General features: G+C 33.7%; 3 protein-coding genes and 1 long non-coding RNA gene across 16 annotated transcripts; 1 reads left to right on the top strand and 3 right to left on the bottom strand.

The window, feature by feature from the left end:
- Positions 1-312: 312 nt before the first annotated feature.
- On the top strand, positions 313-4,900 carry LOC117928556 (cytochrome b5 domain-containing protein RLF-like). 2 transcript variants are annotated; one of them, XM_034848452.1, is made up of 6 exons: positions 313-438; positions 873-1,031; positions 1,172-1,556; positions 2,175-2,309; positions 3,971-4,021; positions 4,533-4,900. In XM_034848452.1, exons 2-6 carry the CDS (start codon positions 999-1,001, stop codon positions 4,607-4,609), a joined length of 681 nt encoding a protein of 226 aa, XP_034704343.1. In that variant the 5' UTR covers positions 313-438; positions 873-998; the 3' UTR covers positions 4,610-4,900. The 2 variants fall into 2 exon arrangements, with proteins under 2 accessions (XP_034704343.1, XP_034704344.1); XM_034848453.1 differs by having other exon boundaries at positions 421-505.
- Positions 4,901-5,298: 398 nt separating this feature from the next.
- Positions 5,299-8,357, bottom strand: LOC117928555. Its single transcript, XM_034848451.1, has 3 exons — positions 8,134-8,357; positions 6,980-7,477; positions 5,299-5,970 (listed from the first exon to the last, which is right to left on the bottom strand). The coding sequence occupies exons 1-3, from the start codon at positions 8,213-8,215 to the stop codon at positions 5,444-5,446; spliced, it is 1,107 nt and encodes a 368-aa protein (XP_034704342.1). The 5' UTR covers positions 8,216-8,357; the 3' UTR covers positions 5,299-5,443.
- Positions 8,358-12,161: 3,804 nt separating this feature from the next.
- Positions 12,162-19,220, bottom strand: LOC117927465. 12 transcript variants are annotated; one of them, XR_004653347.1, is made up of 18 exons: positions 18,916-19,220; positions 17,716-17,894; positions 17,337-17,630; positions 16,877-17,233; positions 16,343-16,489; positions 16,154-16,255; positions 15,915-15,945; positions 15,762-15,828; positions 15,122-15,630; positions 14,971-15,002; positions 14,535-14,651; positions 14,036-14,128; positions 13,876-13,956; positions 13,596-13,775; positions 13,006-13,077; positions 12,850-12,926; positions 12,627-12,734; positions 12,162-12,536 (listed from the first exon to the last, which is right to left on the bottom strand). It is a non-coding gene; the product is annotated as an uncharacterized LOC117927465 (long non-coding RNA). The 12 variants fall into 12 exon arrangements; XR_004653350.1 differs by lacking the exon at positions 14,971-15,002 and having other exon boundaries at positions 15,122-15,446; positions 15,522-15,630; XR_004653353.1 differs by lacking the exon at positions 14,971-15,002 and having other exon boundaries at positions 15,122-15,215; positions 15,522-15,630.
- An 18-nt stretch (positions 19,221-19,238) lies between these two features.
- On the bottom strand, positions 19,239-22,614 carry LOC117927464 (putative disease resistance protein RGA3). Its single transcript, XM_034846947.1, has one exon. It carries the CDS (start codon positions 22,380-22,382, stop codon positions 20,271-20,273), a length of 2,112 nt encoding a protein of 703 aa, XP_034702838.1. The 5' UTR covers positions 22,383-22,614; the 3' UTR covers positions 19,239-20,270.
- Positions 22,615-24,792: the final 2,178 nt, after the last annotated feature.

Below are 24,792 nucleotides of genomic sequence, written 5' to 3'. Positions count from 1 at the left end.
CGTTTTTTATAATACTTCTCTAAAATAATTATTTTATAAAAAAATAAATTTGTATTTAAATATAAATAAAAAATGTTTTTAACAATTTTTTATAATATATTATATAATAAAAAATAAATTTTGAAAAAAAATTATTTGGCATATTAAAAATTCAATTAAATTATTTTTTTTTAAGAAATTACTATCAGTTTAATGACGTGGAAATTTCACTCCATTATAGTTTGATGACGTGGAAATTGGAATTGATGACATGGCGGGTGGAATTCCACCACATATTGCAGAATACATATTTTCAGAGACCAAGTCCAGAATAAGAGGAAGAAAAAACGCCCAATCCCACCGTTGCCATCACCGTCATTTCTATCTCCGGCTACGATCACCGCCACTCCGTTGCCGCCCATCGCTGAGGCCTCCGCGGGAAAGCTGCCGTCGGATTTGGTATAGTTCTAGCCTCGATCAATTTATTTCTTATTGTTTGGTTCCCGAGAAAACTGAAAAAGAAAAGGTATGGAAAGGAATTGGATTTCCTGTCTGAATATATCCTTTTTTTTTTTCAAGATTTAAGAAAGTATCTTGTTAAATACTCTTGTTCGTTCCTTTTTCCCAATTTGGAATATGAGGAATAGAAAACAATTATTTTTTTCCCCTTGTTCTTATATGTCATCAGTTTTTTTAGCTACCTATTGATATTGATTTGGGAATATAATGGAAATTAGTGGCAAACTAAGGAAATTTTGGATAGATTCTTAGGAAAATGTAGTGAATACTATTCGTAGATATTATAATGCCTTTACATGGATGAATATTTTAAACCTAGAATATAGTAGCCTGAATCCTGTTTGTGAGATCATCTCTTGGTTGAATCATCGCAGCTAGTGAAACCTGATCAGAAAAAAAATCCGTGGGAATCACAAAGAAAACTTGTTGGCAATTGAATCTGTGTACAGTACAGATTGACCAAAGCATCTAAGCCAATTCGAAAATCTGCAGTGTATTAGATGGACAATGATAATGAATTCACCTTTTGTCAGGCAAGTTCAATATTTATTTTTTGTAGAATGATTCTATACTTAATTTGATTTTGTAAGAGGCTACAGAGAGTTTGGTGTGTAGCAATAGAACCTTTTATGTCACTATTTAAATTCAGCAAAACTAATGGGTGTTTGTTTAGGTTGGTTCGTCTGTCAATCAAGATGGTTTTGAGGCACAGGAACTTGTGCCGGGAATTGGTGGGATCACCATAAATGATGAATTCTCTAGTGAGGTTGTTGGTAATGGGAATGGTGGTTTTCTATGGAAAGGTAAGTCACCAAATAATTCTACCTCGAAGGAGGCAACAGTTGGTTCTTTGTCTTTTAAAGTCATCGATACATCGTCTCCCAAAAAATCAAATGAATTGTCAAGACAAGCAGCAACCAAGGATGCTGGAAGTTCAGTTAAGGTCCCACAGAAGAGTGCTACAAGGAAGCCTGTAGCTCGGGCCAAGGTTCCTTTTGAGAAGGGTTATAGTCAAATGGATTGGTTAAAGCTTACTCAAACACATCCTGATCTTGCAGGTATAGAGTTGAGAGGCTCTTGTATTATTATTATTATTTTGGACAAAATACCTCAGTATATTTTTGTTAATGTATGGTGTTCTTTTAGTACTTCTTGTGGAATTTCTCTTATTTTTTATTGTGTTTGGTGTCATCCTATTCATGAGGTTCACTTATGGTTGAATAATTGTCTTAACAAGTAGCCTTTTTTGAGCTTTGCTTTTTCATTCTTTTGAAGATGCATAATGCCTATAACCCGTGGCATTATGAAAACTTAAGGCTCAACTTTTTGAAGATGTTCTACTAATGATACACAAACCACAGTTAATAGAAAATTTTCTCATCTCTGTTAAATTCATTTCAAGCCTTCTTCTCTAAGTCCATATCTTCTGGCATCACCATTTTCATTTTCTTCCTTTCAAAGCTGTTCTTTGACAGCTGGGAGGCCCACTTGTTATGACGTATCTAATAGGCAACCTGAATCTGTCAATCATCCCCATATTGTGAGATTCCTTATAACCTAGTAGACAGGATGACTGTGCTTTTTAGTTGAATTTTATTTTGCTATGATGTCTCACATGTAACGATTATGAGACCAGACACTACTTTCTTGTTGATCTCATGAATTATGTATTTCAGGATTAAATGGACAGTCAAATAAGAGGCTTATTTCTATGAATGAAGTTAAACAGCATAGAATGGAAGGTTCCATGTGGACTGTTCTGAAAGGCCGTGTATACAATTTGTCTCCATATATGAAATTTCATCCTGGAGGTATGAATTGGATTTTATTATGCTAAAATCTCAACTGGACAAAATTCTGTGTCTCTGTATCTTCAATGGAATTGTCATGATCTAAATTCTGACGAGGTTATTAGTTATTTGTCATTGTTTTAGTTGTCTTTTCTCTGTTCCTGATGTGGTTACCTATCATTATGAATCTGGCCTTGCCCCTTTTCTGCCTACATATTGGGGATATTTTAAGAAGTGAACATCTTTCTTTTTTTTTTTTTGATAGGTAAATTTTTGCCCCATTGGGACTTGAACTTGGAACCTTGCACAAACCCAAGAAGTGAACATCTTTCTTAGTAGTGGGGTTGCCCTTTTTTCCTTTTAATTTCAAAGTTGTTCATGAACAGCTCGTTTCTGTTAGTTACATCCGAATCTGGACCACAATGCTGATAAAATAGAGGAACATTAGTTTTAGGTTTTTATTTTCAATAGTTGTGGTCTAAATTTCTTGAAGGCCACTAATTCCTCCAATAGTTTCCCAATAGATATCTGGTGTTTTAGGAATGCTACTCATAGAAGCTTTTTTGGATATTCAAGCCTATAATTTTGTCCCAATCTCCATTGATGCAGCATGCTTGATTAGGGTTCTATTTTATTCTACGCTATTGTGTGTTTGCATCAGCTTCTGTTGTCCATTTTTTTTTTTTCCATGTTTTTGATGGTTTGCAAAATGATAGAATTTTCCTTATCTATTAGAACCACCTGATGAACTTGATCTTTGTTTAGAACAATCATAAGGTTCATGTTGCTCAGTGATATCATTCTCTCATAATTTCTGGTATTAACATGGTTTTAAAGCATGAGATTTCAAATTTCTTTCATCCCTTCAGACCATTTCTTTTCTAGCCTCTCCCTTTTTGTAGTCTTGTATACATTTCTGTTTTAACCTTCTGATATTGTTGGTTTACTTGGTATACATCCAAACTATCTTATATATCTTGCCTAATGTTATTACAATTAGAGTTATTCCTAATTCTATCAGTATATGGTTTCTGGTTTGCTGAGTGTTCTGAAGTCATGGATTGCAACGGTATGGCTGGTTTTATTGCTGTTTTGTAAAGTTTTACAGATAGCATACTCAGAATCCATGTCTTACAACTTATGATCACTAATTATGAACTGCCTTCTGAATCTCTTTCTCAAAAGGAAATTGAGGTGCCACGGTTTCAGATATTTTAATGTAATTGTGCTATCATTTAAACTTGACTATGACCTTTAGAGTTAAGATCATGTGGTTTGTTTCAAAAACTGTTGTTTTTAGACTTAGACTCGTTTTCTTTTCAAATCATTTATATATAACCATAAAGAAGAATACCAAATTAAGATTAAGAGTACTAGAAACTAGTCCAGTTGAAATCATTTCTGATTTTTTTTTTTTGAGTTCCATTGTTCTAAAAGATCATAGACTACAGAAGCAAGTTTGTGCAATAAAACTGTGCAACTTATAAATTATAAGCTAAACTTTTACTGTATCTTTGGTGTTATATAAAATAGTACTAAGGGATTTTATAAGTTTCCTTCTGGCATTCCACATTTAGTGTCTTTACATGGTATGTGTTTATATCAAATCTCATCCATTAGCTTGTTATGAAATACATGCATAAACTATTTTTTGTTTTTGTTTTTGACATTCCCTTTCTCAGGTGTTGATATGCTAATGAAGGCGGTGGGGAAAGACTGCACATCTTTATTTAGTATCCTTTGCTGGGCTTTACATGACTTTACTTTTGTTATGTAGCCCCTACAGTTGATAAAAAACATCGATGTTTCCTTGGACTCAATTATTAGATCCAGTGGCTGATTTATTTTTTCTTTCTTATCGGCTTCTCTCCTATTTTAAGACCATCATGAATTTGAGTACTTGGATCTCTATGGGAACATCTTTGTGCATGACCATATGATCTAAGCCCATCTGACTTGGACCATGTTATTTTTTAGATGTTCAATTTTTAGGAAGGAATTCTTCAAGTCATGTGAATCATAATGTTTATGATCGACCAAGCTATTAGCCATTCATAGCCCTAGATTGGTCAGCCCAAGTCAGTGTTACCTTGATTAGTGGAACTGCCAATCCCTGGAGCTAGGAAATAACACCCATGCTTCAAGTTATAGGCTTAGATGGCAGTCCCTTCATTTTGGTCCTTTCTTTTGCCTCTTCAAAAATTTGATGCACACAGGAATTGCTATCCTTGATTCTTCATTCAGACAAATACCACGCTTGGGTGAATGCTGAATTTTTACTGGAGAAATGCCTTGTGGGTACTTTAGACGATAGCCAGTGACCTGCAGCTATGTTCCAGTAATCAAGAAATGCATCTCCACCCCAATTCATTATACCTCATTTTACCAAGATCGCTCGAGATTTCCAATTTTCTAGTAAGCTGTTGTGAACTTCTCGCAATAATATCACACTTTGACAACAAGTTCAAAACTCACTGTGGGGTAATGCTGTATTACTCAGAAATTGTTGTAATAATATCTTAGAACTTTCTGACCATATTACATTGCCTCTAAGCATTTTAATTATTGTAACTGTTCTGAGGCTAATGCAATCATTCATTTATCTATTCTATGATATTTTGAATCATTTGCTTTTGGTAAGCTTTGAATCTGGATGTAACGATAGGTTCATGAACTTCTCGGGTTGGCTCAGTCTGATAGTCAACCCAAGCCTAAACCAGGAATAAATGACGGCACCTGCTCGATGCAATCCAAACCAATTTGTAGCCTGAGTTATTCAACCGATCAAACCTGACCCTTTTTCCTATGCTCAGGTTGGAGAAAAATGTATCAGTTAGATTTGGGTTGGTTGGGTAACAAAGTGAGCTGGATTGCACAAAAAAAAAAACCTCAGGCTATCTAAGTTCGGCCAAAATCGGGTTGGGCTCAGATGGGATTGGATTGGACCTGCTCAAATTGCACCCCTATCATTTTATGAATGAGCTTTATAGACATTTTTCTACCAACACAATTTAAAGGGCAAAGCCATACCACTAGTAAGTATTAAAACTGCAAATAGTTCAGACAAGTATAGAAGTACAACACATGTTACAAAACTGGGATCAAATATCCATTCACTCTCTTACGGATCCCTATGTAGTTTGATGAAGATAGAATTAAGGCTTACGGATTGAGAAAACCCTAACTTGATCGAGGACAGGGCCACAGAGCGATCCAAAGTCATCAATCCTGGTGTGGTAGAAAGAGCTGAAGAATGTGAGTCTGGTCCTGGCTGCAATGGCTTTGAACTTGAAACTTACAGTCTTGAACTCTCCTTTTCCTCTGGATTTGAAGGGAGCTTTGAAGCTGTCTTTAGCTGCAAATGCTTCGATCACCATGTCTCCATGGCAACCATTCTTCCCATCTCCTATGCTGAATGTGAGATTGTAGAGCTTGTTGGGAACTGTTCGAAGGACCTGGGCAATGGCGCTTTCTCTTCCTGCAAGGAGTTCAACTGCAGCAAGGCCGAAGGGGACGTTGAAGTGCTTTTTGTCTATGAACTTCACAGCTTTGAGGGACTCAATGATCCAACCGGGCAGCGGGGATGTGAGATCTTCCTGTTTGGGAGGGAGGAGGACACCAGTGGAAGAGTTGATCAACAGATGAGGACCTTCCTCGAATCCACTGTTCTTGACCAAGTTATCTGCAAGAAATCATTAAAAGGGTATTAATCAAATTATGAAATCCCAAGACAAACTACACCATTCATGGGTGTCACATCTATTTGTTGTGTACCTATCTACTATTTTGGAGATTTAACGTTTGTTTGATAATATTTTTGAAAACAATTTTCAAAAATCAGTTTTTGTGAATAATTTCTGAAAGACAATTCTGTGATGTTTTCTGATATAAAATTCTGTTTCGAAATCCAAATATAAAAAATAATTTTCCTTATCAATTTTTTCTTAAAAAGTTCTTTGAGCTGAAATACAATGCAAAAGTTTTCGACTTACTTTTTCAATTATTTCTCAGAATACTTTAAAGAAAAAAAAGAAGCTAAAAATGCTTTAAATTCATTCCTTAAAACCACTTATTTTCAGAATATATTTAGTCCAAAATTTGCCAACATACTTTTAAAGTTAGGACGACTATTCTAAAGAACAAAGAACTGGTTTTAAGAACAATTTCCAAATATACCCTTATAATTCAACAGTTCTATTGCCATAACAAAGGCCGAAAATTCCCACCAAAGCTATAGATTGTTCAACACATTACTTGAACTCATATTACTTCTTATAGATTAGATCACTATATAAATTCCCAGAGAAGATATTCTACAGAATTTCAAAGAGATTGATATATCAAGGAAGTGAATGAATTGCTCAAACTATGAACAAGCATACCACAAGAATCATGGGAAAGTGACAAAACCCATATCATAGTGTGGCCAAGAGGCCCAGATAGAAGCTAAGACACAACCTAGAGAGAGCAGCAAGTGATTCTTTGAACATAAAGAGTGAAGTCTCAGAACACTTTCGATCCAAACCAAATGGCCTAGTTCTACACTATGGATTAAATGAAACCAGCAAGTGAATAGATCAATAACCGATATTGCAAATATCAAGGAACTCAGATCATAGAGCAACAAAAAAACCTGAAAAGCACAATCCAAACTTAACCAACAAGCATAAACATGAAGATAATTGATATACCTCTGGTTGGCATTGGAGGGAAGAGCTCCTTGATAGCAACTGCATCCAAGAGCGGGCCACAAGCAGGATCCTCTTGGACTCCAGTATTGTGGAAAGTCACCTTGGCCTCATTAGAAGTGGCTCTGAATCCCCAAGCATAAACATCACCTCCAAAGCTGTCATAGAGTGTCTGCAGGGGGAGGTCCCCTGTTTGGGGGGGAACTGAGACTCTCAATACCTCATCTTGGGCACAAGTTCTTGATGCCCCAAAGGTTAGTGCATATAGAGAGCCTGGCTTCACTGGTATGGTTTGTGAAATGGAAGCCTCATTGCCAAGCCTCACGGCGTGGACGCCATGTGCCACAGCAAAGAACATTCCGCCAGGCTGAGGCCCACCGGCAATGTACTCAACAGAGCCATTGATTTCCCATTTGGGTAGTGAGTATTTTCCCTTGATCACTGTTTTCTTGAGGTCAGTTGGCTTGGGTGACTCTTCAAAGTTGCCATTTGGGAGGAGTCCTGAGGAAAGAGGCAGAGCAAGGTTGAGGAGTAACCCAATAACAAAAAATGTTAACTTTCAACATAATAGATTTAGTATATTTGAGAAAAATCCTTAAATGTGGAAAAACCCTGAAAAGAAAAACCCTAAATGGAAATCAAAGAACACAGATATCAAAGAACATTTGGCTGAGGAAAAACCCTAAAGAGGAAAACCCCAAAAGAAAAATATGGAGCAAAAACAACACAAGGAGGCATTAAAGGGTGTGAAAGCACTAAACACAGTAGATATAACACATTGTATGAACACCAAAAGCAGTGAAAGAAATGGAAATCAAAGAACAGAGATATGAAAGAACAATGCATGAGAAAAACCCTAAAAATGAAAACCCCATAAAAGCACAAAAACAGTAGGTACAACAGATTGTGTGAGTACCAAAAACAGTGAAAATTTCTGGAGAAACCCAGATTGAACCCCAGAAAGAAAGAGCACAAAATGCAGAAAAATTTTCAAAAAAGGTGGAAAAAAGTAACAAAGCAGATCTGCTTCTGCGCCAGAAGAAAATGCAGAACAGAAGAAATATTCAAGTACCCATCAGATAAGAACAGATCAAAATGGTATTACAGTACACAGTCCATTTATAGAATCCAAATGAGGATAGAAATGTGAGCATTACCTTCCAAATATGTGCCTGCAAAAGCAGGTCCAGTGAAGAACACAGAGGAGAGAGCAAGCAAGAGTGAGATCAAAACCGCCATTTTCTCACTTTTCACAAACAAAAACGGGTGGATGCCAGATCTGTAGGCCGAATGCTCGAGATTTATAGGGCAACGGGAAGATGGGAAGAAGGAGATGTTAGCAGAAATCACGTTAGGGAGCTACTGATGCTCAGTGAAATTTTGTCTCTTTGTCTCGTTTCTCCACGCCTTTTCTCCATAATTCATGGCAGGGGTATGCTTGTCATGTCAAGTAATTTTGCTTAGATCCTTACAACAGTAAAAATAAATAAATAAATAAATAATTCATTTAAAATAGTTATTGAAAATCCAATTTTAAAACTCTTATTTGACCATATTTTGACTAAAATATTTTCATTATTTTCTTATAAAAATATTATTTTTTTATAAACCTATATATAAATACTTAAAATAGTTAAATACATTTATATCAAAAATAAATTTTTCTTCAAATTAAAATACAAAAAGTATAAATTCACAAATATGATGATTATTTTATCGGTTTTAATCCATTAATTCTAAAAAATTATACTCCTAGTAAATTCGTAGCATATATTTTATTATTATGTAATTTCTATATAAAATATAATAGTTTTTTAAGACTTTTAAATATTATTTTTTAAAAATTGAGGTAAAAAGAAAATTTATTATCTCATTTTAAAAATATTTTTATTTTTACCATGGAGATCAAATATCTCAACGTAGACACTATGTCAAAGCTAACCTAATAAAGATAGAAATGTTATAATACCTAACCACCAAAATTACTCAAATTTATGTTTGTATGACTTTTGAGAGTATGCATAGAAGAATCATTAATGCTTGGTTGGTCATCTTCCATTTTCTTATGAGTAATGTTACACATTCCAAACACCTTCTTATTTAATTCTTTGAATTGAAAGAATGAATCAATATTTTTAATCTGAAATAAAAACTATAACTAATGCATTTATTGATTACAAAATTTGAGATTTTTTTTAAAATAATTTAAAACACATGTTTCTTATCGGATTCAATCACGTTGGTTCAGTGAGTTAGGAATAGTGAAAATGCACTTCTTCCTAGCTCTTTTTTCCTTGAAGCTTAATCTTTCGATAGGATATGGTAAATAATAATAAGGTTATTTGTCATATTTTCACCGACCTGGGTTAGTCTTTGATAACAAAATGTCAACTATTAATCTTTATTTAAACCATATAAAATAAGAATGTAACGAATGATTAAAAAATAATATATGATTAGGATTAGAAGCTTAAATATTACTTTCTTATATGGTCAAGGACCAAGATTGTATATTCAAGTTTGATGACCGATATAAAAACTCAAAAATGATTCCTTTCTAATACCTATTTAAAGTCAATAAAAATATAAAAAAAATAACAGGGAAAAATATTTACCACATGGCCATATGCTAAGAAAAGGATGAGGTTTTCACATCTACCAAGAACATTTGAGGTTTGTTAATGTCTTTTTCTTCTAGGGTTTCAAAGTATTGAAAATATGAACAAATTAGCTTACCCAAGATATGTCAGATTCGGTTAATTTGTGGAAACAATTGTGGGCTAAACCGACAAGCACCCATGTGGGTGTGGGCTCCTCTCAATCCATTGATTCTAATAAATGTGTCATCTAGTCCTTGTTTCTTTCTAGCTCACATGGGTCTTGTCCTTGTTAGTTGTGAATTTATTATTTTAGTCAATTTATTGTTTTAATCCCAGGGTGTTGGTCATGATTTTGTTTTAAGTTTAAAATGAATTAATAACTTAATTTAAGTTATTAAGTCAATTAAATATATTTGATAAAATAACTTAATAATATCACTTAAAATAAAAAATAATTTTAAGTAATAAATAAAAATAATTAACTTATTCTTAAGTCTATTTTTTTACTTTACCTTTTTACTCTCATTTATCTTAATTATCTTTACTATTTCTTTTATCATTTCGTAATTTCCATTGTTACTTGACATTCTTTACTCTAATTATAATTTATAAGAATAAATATGTTAATTTGATAATTTAAAATAAGTTTTAAATTAATTTTATCAAACAATCTTAATATTTAAAGTAAAAATAATAATTAAGTAATAAATTTTAAGTCAACAATTTTAAGTATAACTTAACTTAAAATCAACTTAAACTATTAAATAATAAATATTAAGTTTTACCAAATACCCCTAAAGTCTCTTTTTACAAAATTTTAAATTTTATTAATAAATTTAAAAAGGAAAAAAAAAATTTCAATTACATTACGGATTATAAATATTTTAAAACTACTAATTTGAATTAACTATATATATACATATATATTAATTCTTGGGTATTATACCATTAATCAATAGCCATTGATCCTTTCTCACTAATCTATAAACCATTAACCCACCTACACTTGCACATTATTTTCGAATTTTTATTTTTATTTTTGAGCATAATGTGATGAAAAATATAAGAAAAAAAAAATATTGGTTCAATTTCAACCCGAATGGAATGAATTAAGCCAAATCAAATTCAAATATTGTTGAATTATATTGGTTTGAATCATGATTATAATCAAATTTCTAATTAATTACATTCATTTTGATTCTTGAGTTGTTTAAAAGCCACCTAAATAAGATCTAATTCAATGTCAAATATCTTTTATATAAGATATGTTACAAAAGATATAATTTCTCATGCTTCAACCTATCTTTAGTGGTTCTCGCTTTATTTTTTCTCTCAATAAGGTAGCTTAAAACTTAAAAGTTGTAATTAGCAAATGGAGAAGTGGGTAGTCTCATTAAAAATGGAATGCTATATCTATATTGCATGTGCAATCATGGGTCCTATGTTACATAGGCCATGTGGGTGTGCTCATGCATTGGAGTGATTGAAGATCCTTTTCTTTGTCTCTTGTCAAAATTAAATCTATTGTCTAGATAAAGAAAGAAAAATAAATTATTTTTTATTCATACATTATTGCATGTCCTAGATCTTGTATATCAACATTAATATTTTTCAAGAAAAAGCAAACATGGGAGTTGGGCCCCACCACAACTGATCTTAGGTCATCTTGTCATATTTTTGTATTTTTTTTTAAATTTAATGCTAAAAGCTTGGAATTGTGTAAAATTTTTCTTCTAATAAATAATAAGTATTGTAACCACTAATTTTTCATGTTTAAATGTGGCCCATATGACTTATTTTATTATTAATTATCTATTATTTAATTTAAAATATAATTATAATTAATAATATTAAGTACTAAAATTCTATTGATCTTGAGGATATATTTTCTAAATAACCATTTATATTAATGAAATACGAAGGTAGATCCTACTTATTTGTTCTCAATAACTATATCTCTTCATCAAGAAATCTAAGTAAAACTATAAGGGTAAGAGATAAACCGAGTTTTTTCTAATTTGTTCTTCTCTATAAAGAATTTTTTTATCAATCTCGTGAATCAATGTATGTTTTCTTGATTATTTACTTTATCTATCAAAATCACAAAGTTTTAAAACTTGAAAATTAGGTTATGCATAATTGTTTTGCATAAATTAAAGAAATCCTAACATTGCATGCTCATTGGTGATTATTGCTTTAATTTAATTAATTAAAAAAACAAAAATATGATCAAATGGTTATCATTAATTGTTTGATATTCACTATATGCACCATTCCATTCCATCATATTTTTATAGGATATGCGTCACCCTAATTTCTTAGTTTTTCCTTCTTTTTTTTTAATTGTTGATAAAAATGATATTAGTAGCCTTAATTTGTTTAATGGTGTAACTTTAGCAAATAGGATCTTTGGTTGAGTTTGGGTAATTATTTTTAGGCTTAGCCATAATCAACCTCTGAACTATAGCTTCTATGGCATATTAGTTCCCAAAAAAAAAAATCTCCACTTTCTCCTCTTAAATATGTATGTGACTTCACCAAAAGTCCTTCCATCCCTTAGCTATTAATCTTTAGGGACGAAAATATCGCAAAATATCAACAATATATTACCTATATATCATGTATCAGAAGACCTTGACATGATTATTTCCATCAATGAGGAGATTTGATCTAAATGGTAAACGCAGCTAAATGAATTTTGGTGTTGGGAGTGTAGGTAGCTAAATCTTAATTACAAAAATGGGCAACAAACGTTTGAGCAACAATTTGTCATAAATAAGCAATCCCAGTGGTTCCTCGAGACTTAGCTTAAGCTTCAAATAGAGTCAGAAATGGAGATCAAGGAGAATTTTGGATAGATTCTTCCTCTCTTAATCAGTGATGCTTGACGAGGTTATGGAATATGAGGTTATCTTCTAGTAAGAATCATCCCCAAGAGTTTGACTAAACTTGATCCGCACCTATAATTTGTTTAGAGGCAAAAATTTAAGTTAGCTTAAGAATTATGGTTTCTACACTGACATGCAAAACGGTACCATAAAAATACTCACAACATTTATTCCTTTGCAGCATCTTGAAAGTATAGATCAATCGTCTCGGATTGGCTTCTCCCATTGTTTTAGACCATGAATAATGTCTTGACTATATGTCACAACAGCCTTCCAAATAAAGTAAGTACTCTTGTCATTTTTAAATTCTGATATTAAAAGAATAGACCAAGAAGAAACACAAATAAGCATAAAGAACAATGTGATGTTCAAAATGAAGGCTTACCATCTGCAGGCTAGACCTTGTCAAAAAGATGGATGCTTCATTCTTTGAGGCCAAACATAGAAGCTCAATTATTTTTCCTGGAAAAAATCGTATCAAAATTTATTTTCCACTGCATAAAAAGTAAAATTTATAACAATTCTCAAGATATGAACAAACCGTTGATGAGTCTCACCGATGTCATAGGAGGTTGCCACAACAAGAAGTTGGATCTTTGGCTGCAGCCAAGACCTGCAGTTAAAAGTAAGTCAATGCGTGCCTATAAGATACAGGTGCAAACACTGAAGACCGCGACAAGGTGTAACCCTAGGGGGGACAATTAAATCTTATGATTGTGGTCAGGCATAATCGTGTGGCCATAAGTTTTTGCTATAGCTGCAGCCACCTTTTTTCCACAACTATTGAGTGTTGTACAACTATAGTAAGTCATGGCTGCACCCATAATTGTGTAAACACAGGCTATTTTTGGCCGCCACTATAGATCTCCCTACAAAGCTGCTACTACGGGTTGTGATATGGACACATGCATGTTGTCTCTTCAAACTCTAAGCATGCAGCCTAAGAATAATTGAGGCAAGCCGGACATGTAAAAACTGTGGACATGTGCATGCAGTCTTTTCATTGGTAATGCACATTCATTCAACTCTGATTTCATAAAGCATCATTCAGTCGTAAGGTTAGTGCTTAAAAGTATATATATTCTTAAAACTTTGACAAACCAAGTCATGATCAACAAGCAAGTGATATACCTATCAGCTCCATGGAGTTCTGTTTGAAATTGAAGACTGTTGCAGCATCTTTATCTCCCACAACTTTGGTGCCATTGGATGAAGTAGTAGGGCAGAGATTGTCTAAAAATGCCAAGACATGACCATGAGAGGCCTCCAAGGATAGAAAAATCCTTTTCAATCTGCATAGTCTTTAGTATGCTGCAAACAATATAATTTTAAAAAAATTATACTTTATATCAATATTAATTAAGGAAATATGTGACTGCAGACTTCTCATTTTTGTATTTTCTTTGCTTACCATTCAACACTTCTTGGTCAATGGCAATGTAGGACTCTATTCGCCCTGTGTGTTTAAGAAAGCTTGGCTCTGGGGTAACCTCTGGCATTTTGAGAAAGCATTTGTTTACAGAAAACTGACCAACTATAATGAAGGATAAAATTATGAATCACCAGCTCACCTATTCACAGTACAGTTTGTGGCATTCTGAAAGAATCTGAACAGATTCTTTCCTTGATGATCTGCTTTCAGTGTCTTCCAACAATGGATTAAGCTGCAATTACTTAGAACTATTAGTCCCCTTCACTAAAGAGAGATCAAGTTGAAACATATAATCCCATGCCCCACATCCAAGAGATAGAAGAATCAGATGCAATGATCAAGATTTAAGATATGATGACTGTTGCAGGTCACTCATTCAAATGGAGGCTTAAATTAGCTATTGGTTGAAACAACATCCTTATTATTCCCCGTCTTACTCTAGGCTTAGGAATATTGAATCACATATTTTTTGTAGTGTGCAAATCAGAAGATATACAAATCTTGAATGTTCAGCTATACCAGAAACAACAACTTCATAGCAAAAACTTGGGAAATAAAATTGCCAAATCAATCAAGACAACATCACATATGCCATGGAATGCTTCAATTATAGTTGAGACTAATCATCAGTTTCTTACTTTGGAGATGAGATGATCTTACAATGCAATGACAAAGAAACTCCAGAGACAATTTTACACAAGGAATATTGCATTCTGGAAACTTCGTTTCTCCAACAGTAGATGATATAATTCCTCCTGACAAAAGAAGAACAAAGGAACAAGAAATTAATACTCTCTTTTGTCATAGAGTATACATCCACACTGAATATTATACCACTTGTCTTGAGTTAAAAATCATATGCAAGGGCTTAGGAATAGGGCACTTGACAGTAAACTAAATCATGCACTTCAATTTGGTAGTATGAACTTCTCACTCAACATGTTGCTATTGTATTGCCTTGAAGAACCAAAATACAAAAACTGAAACCCTGGCTTAAACCTTTTTAAGAAATTGATTGTGAAGAACTAAGATATAAAGAGTTTAGAGATTGGAGGAGGGGTTAGATTGACAGACCTAAATAATAGAGACACATAGATGCAAGTGAACTGACTCATTCCATATGCACCAGCCATCCGTAACTTGTAAATTAGAAATGAAATAGATTGATTGTAAAATAAGAAATGAGGTAGCCATCAAAAGCAGGAAAAGAGTTGGCATTGCAGACCTGAAATAAATTGCGGATAGTAGACTCGAGTTGAGAAAAGAGAAGCTACAGGTTCCCTGTGCTTTAGCCATTTGAGATCCATAGATATGAATTCCTGGGACATGATAAGCTATTAGGCCATTATGCACCTGCTTCCTTTTCACATTCCTCTAGCAGTGATTTCAATCTGAGCATCGAAATGTGAACTGCTATTCTACTCTGCCAAATTTGAGGAATGAGCAGTGCCCCAAATATCAAATCCTTACAGTACCATGATGAATTGTTAGGATAAGGTGAATAAATGTTTGGCAGGTTTGATTAAACTTGATCCACATCTATAATTCAACTAGAGACAAAGATTTGAGTTGGTTTCAGAATGATAATTCCTACAATAACATGTAACATGGTACTATAAAAATACCTACAACATAACTTTCTAGTGTCTTGAAAGTCTATCAATCATCTCCGATTGGCTTCTCCCACTATTTTAGGACTTGAATAATCTCTTGATCATCATATGTTATAATGGCCTGCCAAATGAAGCATGCACTTGAATCATTTTTAAATTCTGTTATTAGAAGAACAGCATAATTATAAACTAAGAAGAAAAATCAGTTATCATGAAGAACATTATAATAGTCAGTTGAAAATGAAGGCTTACCATCTATACCTTGTCAAAACGATCTGCTTCCTGATTTGAGGCCAAACATACAACTCCATTATTTTTCCTACAAGTAATAACATAAAAATTTAGTTTCTAAAGTCCACTACATAAAAAGTAAAATCTACAATAATTCTCAAGATATGAACAAACCATTGATGAGTCTGTCGTATTTCATAGAAGCCTGCAAATCAAAAGAAATATAAGTGATGAATATTTGACCGTTCTAGAGCCAGCAACTTCATTGTAAAAACTTGGGAAATAAAAGTGACAAATCAATCAAGACAAAGACGTGCATATACCATGAAAATAATTAGTTGTTGTTTTCTCATTTTGGAGATCAGATGATCTTACAACTCAATAACAAAGAAATTCCAGAGAAATTAACCCACCCTTGCTTCTTTGATGCCAATGCCTCTAATCTTCTTTCAGCTGATTCTCCTATTGGGTCTAAAACTGTGGATTCTCCTTAGGCAGGTGAGCTGTTTATGAAACTGCACTGATTATGTGACTTGACTTTAAAGATGACAAGAGGAGATTCCGGCAACCTTCAAAATCATGTTGAAACGGGAATAGGATACCTGCAGTCTTCAGTAGCCAAAGAATAATTCTTCTGATCCAAGTCCAACCTCCTTGAGTTAGATATAGAGACCCAAAATGGAATTTGCACTACAGCAATATTTCATTCTAGAAAATTGTTCCTCCAATAGTGGACGACATGATTCCTCCTGCCAAAAGAAGAACAAAGGAACAACAAATTATTACTCTCTTGTGCAAGTCATAGAAAAGAACATTCACACTAAACAGTATACTAGATTTTTGGTTGTATGAGCTGCTTACTCATTGCTGTTCTATTGCCTAGAAGAACAAAAATACAAGAACAGAAATCTGGATTAACAGTTTTTAACAAATTGGTTGGCAAGTAATAAGCTATGAAGAGTTTAGAAGTGGGAACAGGGGTTGAAGTGACAAAACTGAATAAAAAAGACATAGATGGTGAACAAACATTAAAGAGGCAGAGGAATGACCAAACTGAAAGTATAATGAAATTGAACTGAGTTGTTCCGTATACATCAGCCATCAAAATAAATAAGAAATCAAATGGCTTTACAAACCTGAAATAACTTGTGGATTGTACACTTGAATTAAAACGAGAGAAGGGGCCCATTTGTGACTAGTAGTTATGAATTCTTTGGACATGAGAAGTCATTAGGCCAATCTGCATGTGCTTCCTTTTGACATCTGGCAGTGATTTTAAGTTAGGCAACGAAAAATAATGAGCTTGGTGATGTGAAGTACCAATCTAGTCTGCCAAATTTGAAGAATAAGCAAAGTCCCAAGTATTAGATTGTCCAATGGAATAAAGCTGCTGAAATCTTGGGATTAGATGAGTATTTATTTGGTACAGCCTTTCAAGTCCTCAGAATTTGATGCTATCTTCATCCAAAAAATCTCTTACTTGCCGAAATTCCCTAGGACACAAAATTCCACCATCATCAGTATCTACACTTCGGATATCCAAACTTAGACAATAACATATTGTACTTGACAAAATTTAAGAGAGAAGTGATGTACCACAAACTCTTTTCTGGAAGAGATGTTAGGTCCTTTGAAGCCATCAATACACAGACTATAATGGGAAGCAGGAAGGAGAAAGGAAACGAAGAAGGTAGTACTCAGGATCCTTAAGATATAGATGTAGTAGCTTGGATATCAGCTTAGGGAGAATAGAGAGAAGGAAATCATGGCAGAAATGAGGGTCGTTGCTGTTTCTCTGCTGGCAATGCTCCTTGCTGCTCCCATATGTTTTTCTCCATCATGGAAGGAATGGGAAGAAGGGTCCAACTAATTCTCCTTGTTTTCTCCCCTCTAAAATAAAGTGTAACAATTTTTATCAAATTAAATAAGAGCAAATAAATGATCACAAGCAAAAAGAGAGGAACGAATCCTAAACCTGAATAATGCTGACATGTTATAGACAACATGTAAAGCCTAAAGATAGCATTGGTTGGCTACCTCTTTCCATGTGCAGCAGTTACTCATAACTTGTCGACATTTATTTCTGAAATATTAGAAAGCATTCAGCCAATCCTCAACATTACTCCTTTGGTATTGGCCTGATATAGAATAAATCTGCAATAAAAATTTGTCCAATAGAAACCAGTCAAAAAATTACAAACACGACTCATAACCATGAGAAGGCCTTGCATATATAAAGTGTTTTATGACTTTACATGTATAGAGCAAATGGTGTTTTGGAAGAGCTATTTGCTCTGTAACTCTTTACTAATACATATAATAATCAGGTGATTGATAGAATGGTAAACAGAGTAATGTTCTTGGAAGCTAGATTGTAAAGTAATAAAAAGTGAACCCATAAAAAAAGGAATGCGGGTAGAATTAAAGAGCACATGAATCTTTTCTGGATTGTTCATCTGTTGTTAGTCAATATCAATTTCAAGAACATGAGAAATATTGAGCCTATCTTTACTTTTTCCATTTTGACATCCTTCTAATAAGTCTAGAGAATTCTAGATTATGAGACTCTAGATTAGGTATCAGCACCTCTAATCTTTCAGATACTTGAGGGAAGTGAGGTGTTTAGCCCCACCATCAACCCATTTTTTCCTTTCACTTGACAACAATTACTTCTTGAATAAAAAAGTTAACGTAAGAAAATTTCCAAACATGTAGAACACAAACCCCAAGTAACAAGACATTTTGGCAAACAATCACTACAATCAATATCTTTGAACAAATGAATTTCAACCTTTACTAATCTAAGCATTTTATAGGACAGAGGGCATGAGATAAAAATATGAAAAGATTACTATAGTAAGTGATTTTGTGGATAAATGGAGAGGACTGGGATAATATTGAGGAAATGCTTTCTCTATGTTGTGTTTTGGTTAGAGTGATATCTTCAAAAATAATAAAAAGCACAAGACATGAGAATTAACACAGAATTGTAAGCATGATTTTAACACTCTTTAACAGATTAGATTGTGAACCTAAAATATAAAAAATATGACATAGGTTGTATATTTACACACAGCATAGAGGAGGCAAACAGAGTATAACCTCTTAACAAAATGATGATAAAGTAATAAGAAATGAAGCAGTCAAATGCAGGACAAGAGATTGGATTGCAGACCTGGAACATAGTGTGGATAACACTATTGAATTAAAGAGAGCAGGCATGTCTGCTCCTCAATGCCAATCATCCTCTTGATCACTCCCTGATGATAATTTCAGGAATATGAGAAATCCTAGGCCAATCTTCACCGGCTTCCTTTTTGCATCTTTTAACCAAGTTTCGGCAGTAGGAGATTTTGAGTGTGTGTAGATTGTTGAGGGATCGCATCTCTTCTGGCAGTGATGTTAATTTGGGGCATTCTTCTAGGCTAAGCATTGTAAGTGATGTGAGGCTAGCTATCCAGTTGGGTAAAGTTGCCAAATCATATAATGATTAAGTTCAAGAGTTTCTAGGGTGGAAACATGTTGAAGCCCCTTTGGAAGAGAGACCCACTTTCGTATCCATCCAAGATATAAATGACGCAAGCTTCTAAGTCCTTGGAATTGCAAGCCATCATCATCTGATAAATTAACCTCTCTGCAGTTTATAATATCCAAGGTCTCAAGAACAGTGAGATACTGAATTCCTTGGGGCAAACTATCACAATTATCAATTATCAAAGACTTGAGAGAAGTGAGGTGTCGCAGCCCCTCTGGCAGGGATATCAGATCATCTATTTCTGAGATATACAGAGACTTCAATGAAGAAGAGACAGAGATCAACTGTAAGCATAGCTCTGTACTGGTGTTATCCAGCCATAGTTCCTTAAGGCAAGGAAATGAAGGCACCTGCAAGAATGTCACACCAGGGCAATCTCTGATTTCTAATTGAGAAAGACAAGAAGGAGATGAAGGCAGTGACAAGGATCTCAAGCTAGAGCAATGACTGATCTTTAATATGGAAAGACAAGGAAAAGAAGGAGCTTGCTCTACTGATATGTCCCTTCTTCCCCATCGCTCTAAACTAGGCAACCAATAAAGTTGGAGTGTCTTCAGAGATGGGAAGAATGGTGTTGCTGATGAAGGATAATCTCTCATGTAGCCCACATCATCTATCTGCATAATGTCTAGATATTTAAGAGAAGGGAGTTGACCAAAAGGTGGCAGGACTTGGCTTCTGTTACAAGACGATATTTCAATTTTGACTAGGTTTGGGAGCAGCGAACCTAACCCATCATCCATCATCCAATTTGGGAATCTCAAACCTTCGTAATTTGCTATGAAGAGCTCCTTTAGATTAAGATGTGGTTGCAAACTTTCCATCACTGACACAGCCTCTGAGCCCTCCTCACTCTCCTCGGCAGTTTCTGTTCTTGTGCCCCACAAAGAATCTTTTTGTTCCAGCCAATATAATCTCAAGCATTGAAGGTACTGTTTTCCTTCTAAATTGGCTTCCTTAGCTTCTAATGCACCACCCCTCACATCTGAAAGCCCTTAAATTCTCAGTTCTCCTCGGAGGCTATCAAGGCATTTCAATTCACTCAACCTACCAATTCTCTTTTGCCTAGATTCCTCACAATCATTCCCTACAAAGAATAATGGCAAGGTTTGAAGCATAGTCAATTCTCCCAACCCACATGGCATATAAGTCAATCTATTATTTTTATCAATCTCAAGATGCCTTAGGTTGATCAATTTTTTCATATTTCCTGGCAGTTCTTTAAGATGCTGACAATGAAAAAGTTTCAATGTCTGTAAATGCTTCAATCTTGTAATAGCACTTGGGAGTATTTCAAAACAACCAAAAGAAAGATCGAGGTATCTTAGATGGCTTAGTTTGGCTAAAGATGTTAGAGCATCAAGTGATAATAACCCTATCAACTTCATTACCCGTAAACACTTGAAGCTTGATATAACTCTTGCAATTCGATTAGAACCAGGGTTGGAGAGCACAAAAAGGGTCCTAATGGGTTTGACCATTAAATCTTTAGGCATAGGAACGGACCGTTTAAACAATGACACATGATGAATCCTTTTTGGAATATTCTCTACATAATTTGTTAAAATAATAACCTCAGACTTGACGATAGATTGTGCAAGATCATGAATTAAGTCATGCATTTTACAACTTAATACATTATTGTAGGCATCTTTTTCAGCCTCTTGAAACAATGACCTTGAGAATAAATCCTCAAAATATTGATCACCAACATCCTCTAAATCATTGTTCTCATCAGAAGCTTGAAGATAACCTTGTGCCATCCATAATTGTACTAACAACTTTTTCTCGATCCTATAATCTTTGGGAAACAATGCACAATAGGCAAAACATTGTTTCAAATGGATCGGTAGATTGTCATAGCTTAACTTCAACACCGACAAAATATCATTTTCATTTCCAAGCAACATAAGATTTTTATTGTTTTTAATGCTCAACCATTGACTTTCTCGAGTTTTGAAGTACAACATTCTGCCCAAAGTCTCAATGACAAGAGGAACTCCTTTGCACATCTTTAAAATGTCTTTTCCTATGGCTACAAGGTTTGAATGCACTTTCTCTTCTCCTTTTCTAAATGCAAGACTTTCGAACAAATCCCAAGATTCGTCTTCTTTTATAGCTTCCAAAACATATGGGGAATTAATTCCCATAACTGATGCAACTCCAATGCTTCGAGTGGTCGCAAAGATTTTACTCCCATTAGCTCCAGCAGGCAGCAAAGTAATCAATTGACCCCATTTCTTTAGGTCCTCGTTCCAGACATCATCTAAAACAAGCAAATACCTCTTCCCATCTAAGTTCTGCTGAAGGAGTTTTTGCAACTGATCCAACTCCAAGTTTTCCACATCCTTATTAGTTGCAGACTTTATGATATTGCTAACCAGTATTTTTACATCGAAATCATTGGAAACACACACCCACATCTTAAGATCAAAATATTTCACCACCCTCTGGTCGTTGCAGACCAACTGAGCAAGGGTGGTCTTGCCTAAGCCTCCCATGCCTACAATCACAACAATCGACATATTTTCTTGAGTACTTGATTGCATCAACAAGTCTATTATTTCCCTTTTGTTTTCATCTCTACCCACAATTTCATGAGATTTCTCCACAACAGAGTGCGCCTCTCTCCCCCTATGCTCCGCCCGTACCTCAGTTATGACTCTTGGATTAAAATTGAACTTGGATATATCATTTGCAATCACATCCATTCTTTCTCTAACCTCCTTTACTCTATGACCCATCTTAACACGAAAAGCAACTTGATTTGAAGACGAAAAGAAGTCACTTACCCGTCTCCCAAATCTTCCCCGCACATCGGTCTTTCGCCGCAAATCTTCAGCTGCAAGATCATCGAACAGGTCATCAGCATCATAAACAACATCTTTAAGCCTCCTCACCCAACTTTCTATTGCACGGCTCCTCCCCAGCTCACTTATCTGCTGCTGCTCCTCAGCATCAAGGATCACATCTTTGATGGTGGACAGCGTCTCCTGAAGCTTGGTCAGCTCCTTTGGGACACCATACATCAATCCGATTTCTTCAACAGCCACACAACCCACCTTCATCAAAAGGTTATCAACACCGTATACAATTTGTTCGGCCATCTTTCAAAGAGCCAACGACCTGTATTGCAGTAAGAGAATACGAGAAGAAAGAAGTGATACTCTCTCTGAGGAGAGACCTACAAGACGGGATGATAATAATTCTGCCTTGCGCAACAAGTAACATTGACTCCAAGTCTTCGACAATTAATGATACAAAGAAATTGAAGAGAAAGTATTATCATACGAGATAAAGTTCATACGTAAAATATATGAGTAGGGATGTTAATCGACCAAATTTTAAACTAATGATGACTTAAGTTATGTTTCACACTTAAAAAATTTGAGGGAAAGTGTAAGGATGGAAATAGGAGAAAAGAAAAGGTAAAAAAATAAAATATAAAAAAATTCAAAGTTAATGAATTAGTTTTATGTGCTATTTCAAACCCATTTAATTTATATTAACTTTTTGATATAAAAATTTAATAATTTAAAAATATATAAATTTTTAATTAATTTTAATTGTATTTATTTTTTATTATTTTATTTGATACAATCAAATGTGAAAAAAGTAATTTTTCTTAATATTATTCTTGATATTTTCAACGTAACCTTAATATATTTACACTCAATTTTGAGAGTTGCAAATCAAATCAACCTCGGTTAAAACGGTCTTTTTTGGGAAAAAAAAAACCATTATTTAACATATTATGAAACTAATGTTAAAAATAGTTTTTATGAGACACATAATTATTTTATATTTTTAAAAATTATTATATTTGGTAAATAATTATTTGGTTCTTGCTCGATATTGCATTATTAGAGTTGTTTATTTACTATTTTTGAATTATTATCTTTCCAGGAAGGAGTTAATCTTTTTCCTTTTTATTTCCTTCAATTGTAAACTTATTTAAACTCTATTTGTGTTATATGTATCTTTTTTAAGTGATTATAATAAGAAACCCTAGACTTGCTTGTCTCCCTTTTGTGTTTCAATCACATGGTATCAAAGCACCAAAAAAATAAAAATAAATAAATAAATAAATAAAATAAAATAAAATAAAATTATGCCATGTCTAATTATAAAATTTCACCGATCACATTATTTTTGTTTTCAGATCCTAGAATTGGATTTCATATTTGTTTTATTTGATTCTTATATGTTTTCTTTTGTTTGGTAGTTGCTTGTTAATTATTCATTATGACTAGTAAAAGAAATGATTCCCTTCAATTTATTAGTGTGAGATTGGATAGAAAAATTTTCGTATTAGAGTTATGTGATGAAAATTTTTCTAAAAGGTAAAAAGATGTGAGAATTGACACTCTAAGCAACCCTAAGAATGAAGAGGATAAAAAAAAATATGTAGAACAATTATACATTTGGGAAGTAAATGAATAAAAAATTATTATTTGAACCAACATCTCAATTGAGAATTCGATAGGTACATGATTAGTAAATTTATAAGAAATTTTCAAAAAATAAATTTATCAAATATTGATTAATGTCATATATTGAATGGTAACAAGGGCAAATATCACATCTTAAACTTGATTTTAACATTAAGTGTTCCCCAATTAGTCAATTTATGCTACCTTGTGTGTTTGCTCTAATTTACCACATTTTCTATTAGTTATTGATGTTAATAAATATTTTCAATAATAATATAATCTTGAGAACCACTTGGGTTGTCCATAACACAAAAGTGGGTATGAGTAGAGTCGAAGGATCAAAGTCACATGAAGATCAACAACTCTGTCCTATTTTGATCAATAAACATTTTTAGGTTGATTGAGGGGGTTAAAGATTTCTAAATGATCAACTCAATTATTATTATTATTTTAAAATTCTAGACTCTTTGACAATCAATCTCATTTATTTTCAAATGATTTAGACATATGCAAAAAAAATTAGGAAAGATTGGTGAAAAATTGGAGAAATGTTGAAGGAGTTGAGGAGCATTCTAGAAAAAATGGTGCCACCTGGCGCCATTTTCCTCCATGGTGCCACCATTTTAACTTTTGGAAGACCCCTTGAAAAAATGGCACCATCCTAAAACCTAGTGTTATTTTGCCCTAGTCTGTCACCATTTTGCCCTAAAGCTCTAACAATGTAAGGGGCAGCTGACATTTTTAGACTTTTGCTAGATTTTGCAATTTGGTATATTGGAGCAAGAAAAAACCAAAGCAACTTGAATTACTTATTAATAAAGCAGCTAACTAAAATATGCCCCAGAGTTGTTCCATGCCCTGTATATAGGAAATAAATAGAGAACATGAAGAAAAAAAAAAAAAAACTAAATAAATAAATAAATAAACAAATAAAATATCCATGTTTTTACTTTTTTTTTTCTTAATTTTTCAATAGTTATAAATGGTTCATTTAATTTTTTTCAAACTGCCAAATCAAAATAGAGCATGAAAATGTTTTCAATATTTATTTCCAACTTGAAGGTTCAAGAAAAAGAAACTATTA

The sequence above is a fragment of the Vitis riparia genome, chromosome 13 (genome assembly GCF_004353265.1).
Source record: "Vitis riparia cultivar Riparia Gloire de Montpellier isolate 1030 chromosome 13, EGFV_Vit.rip_1.0, whole genome shotgun sequence".
Taxonomy (NCBI): domain Eukaryota; kingdom Viridiplantae; phylum Streptophyta; class Magnoliopsida; order Vitales; family Vitaceae; genus Vitis; species Vitis riparia.
The sequence above is the reverse complement of the archived record's forward strand: the minus strand, read 5'-3'. Positions and strand labels throughout refer to the sequence as shown.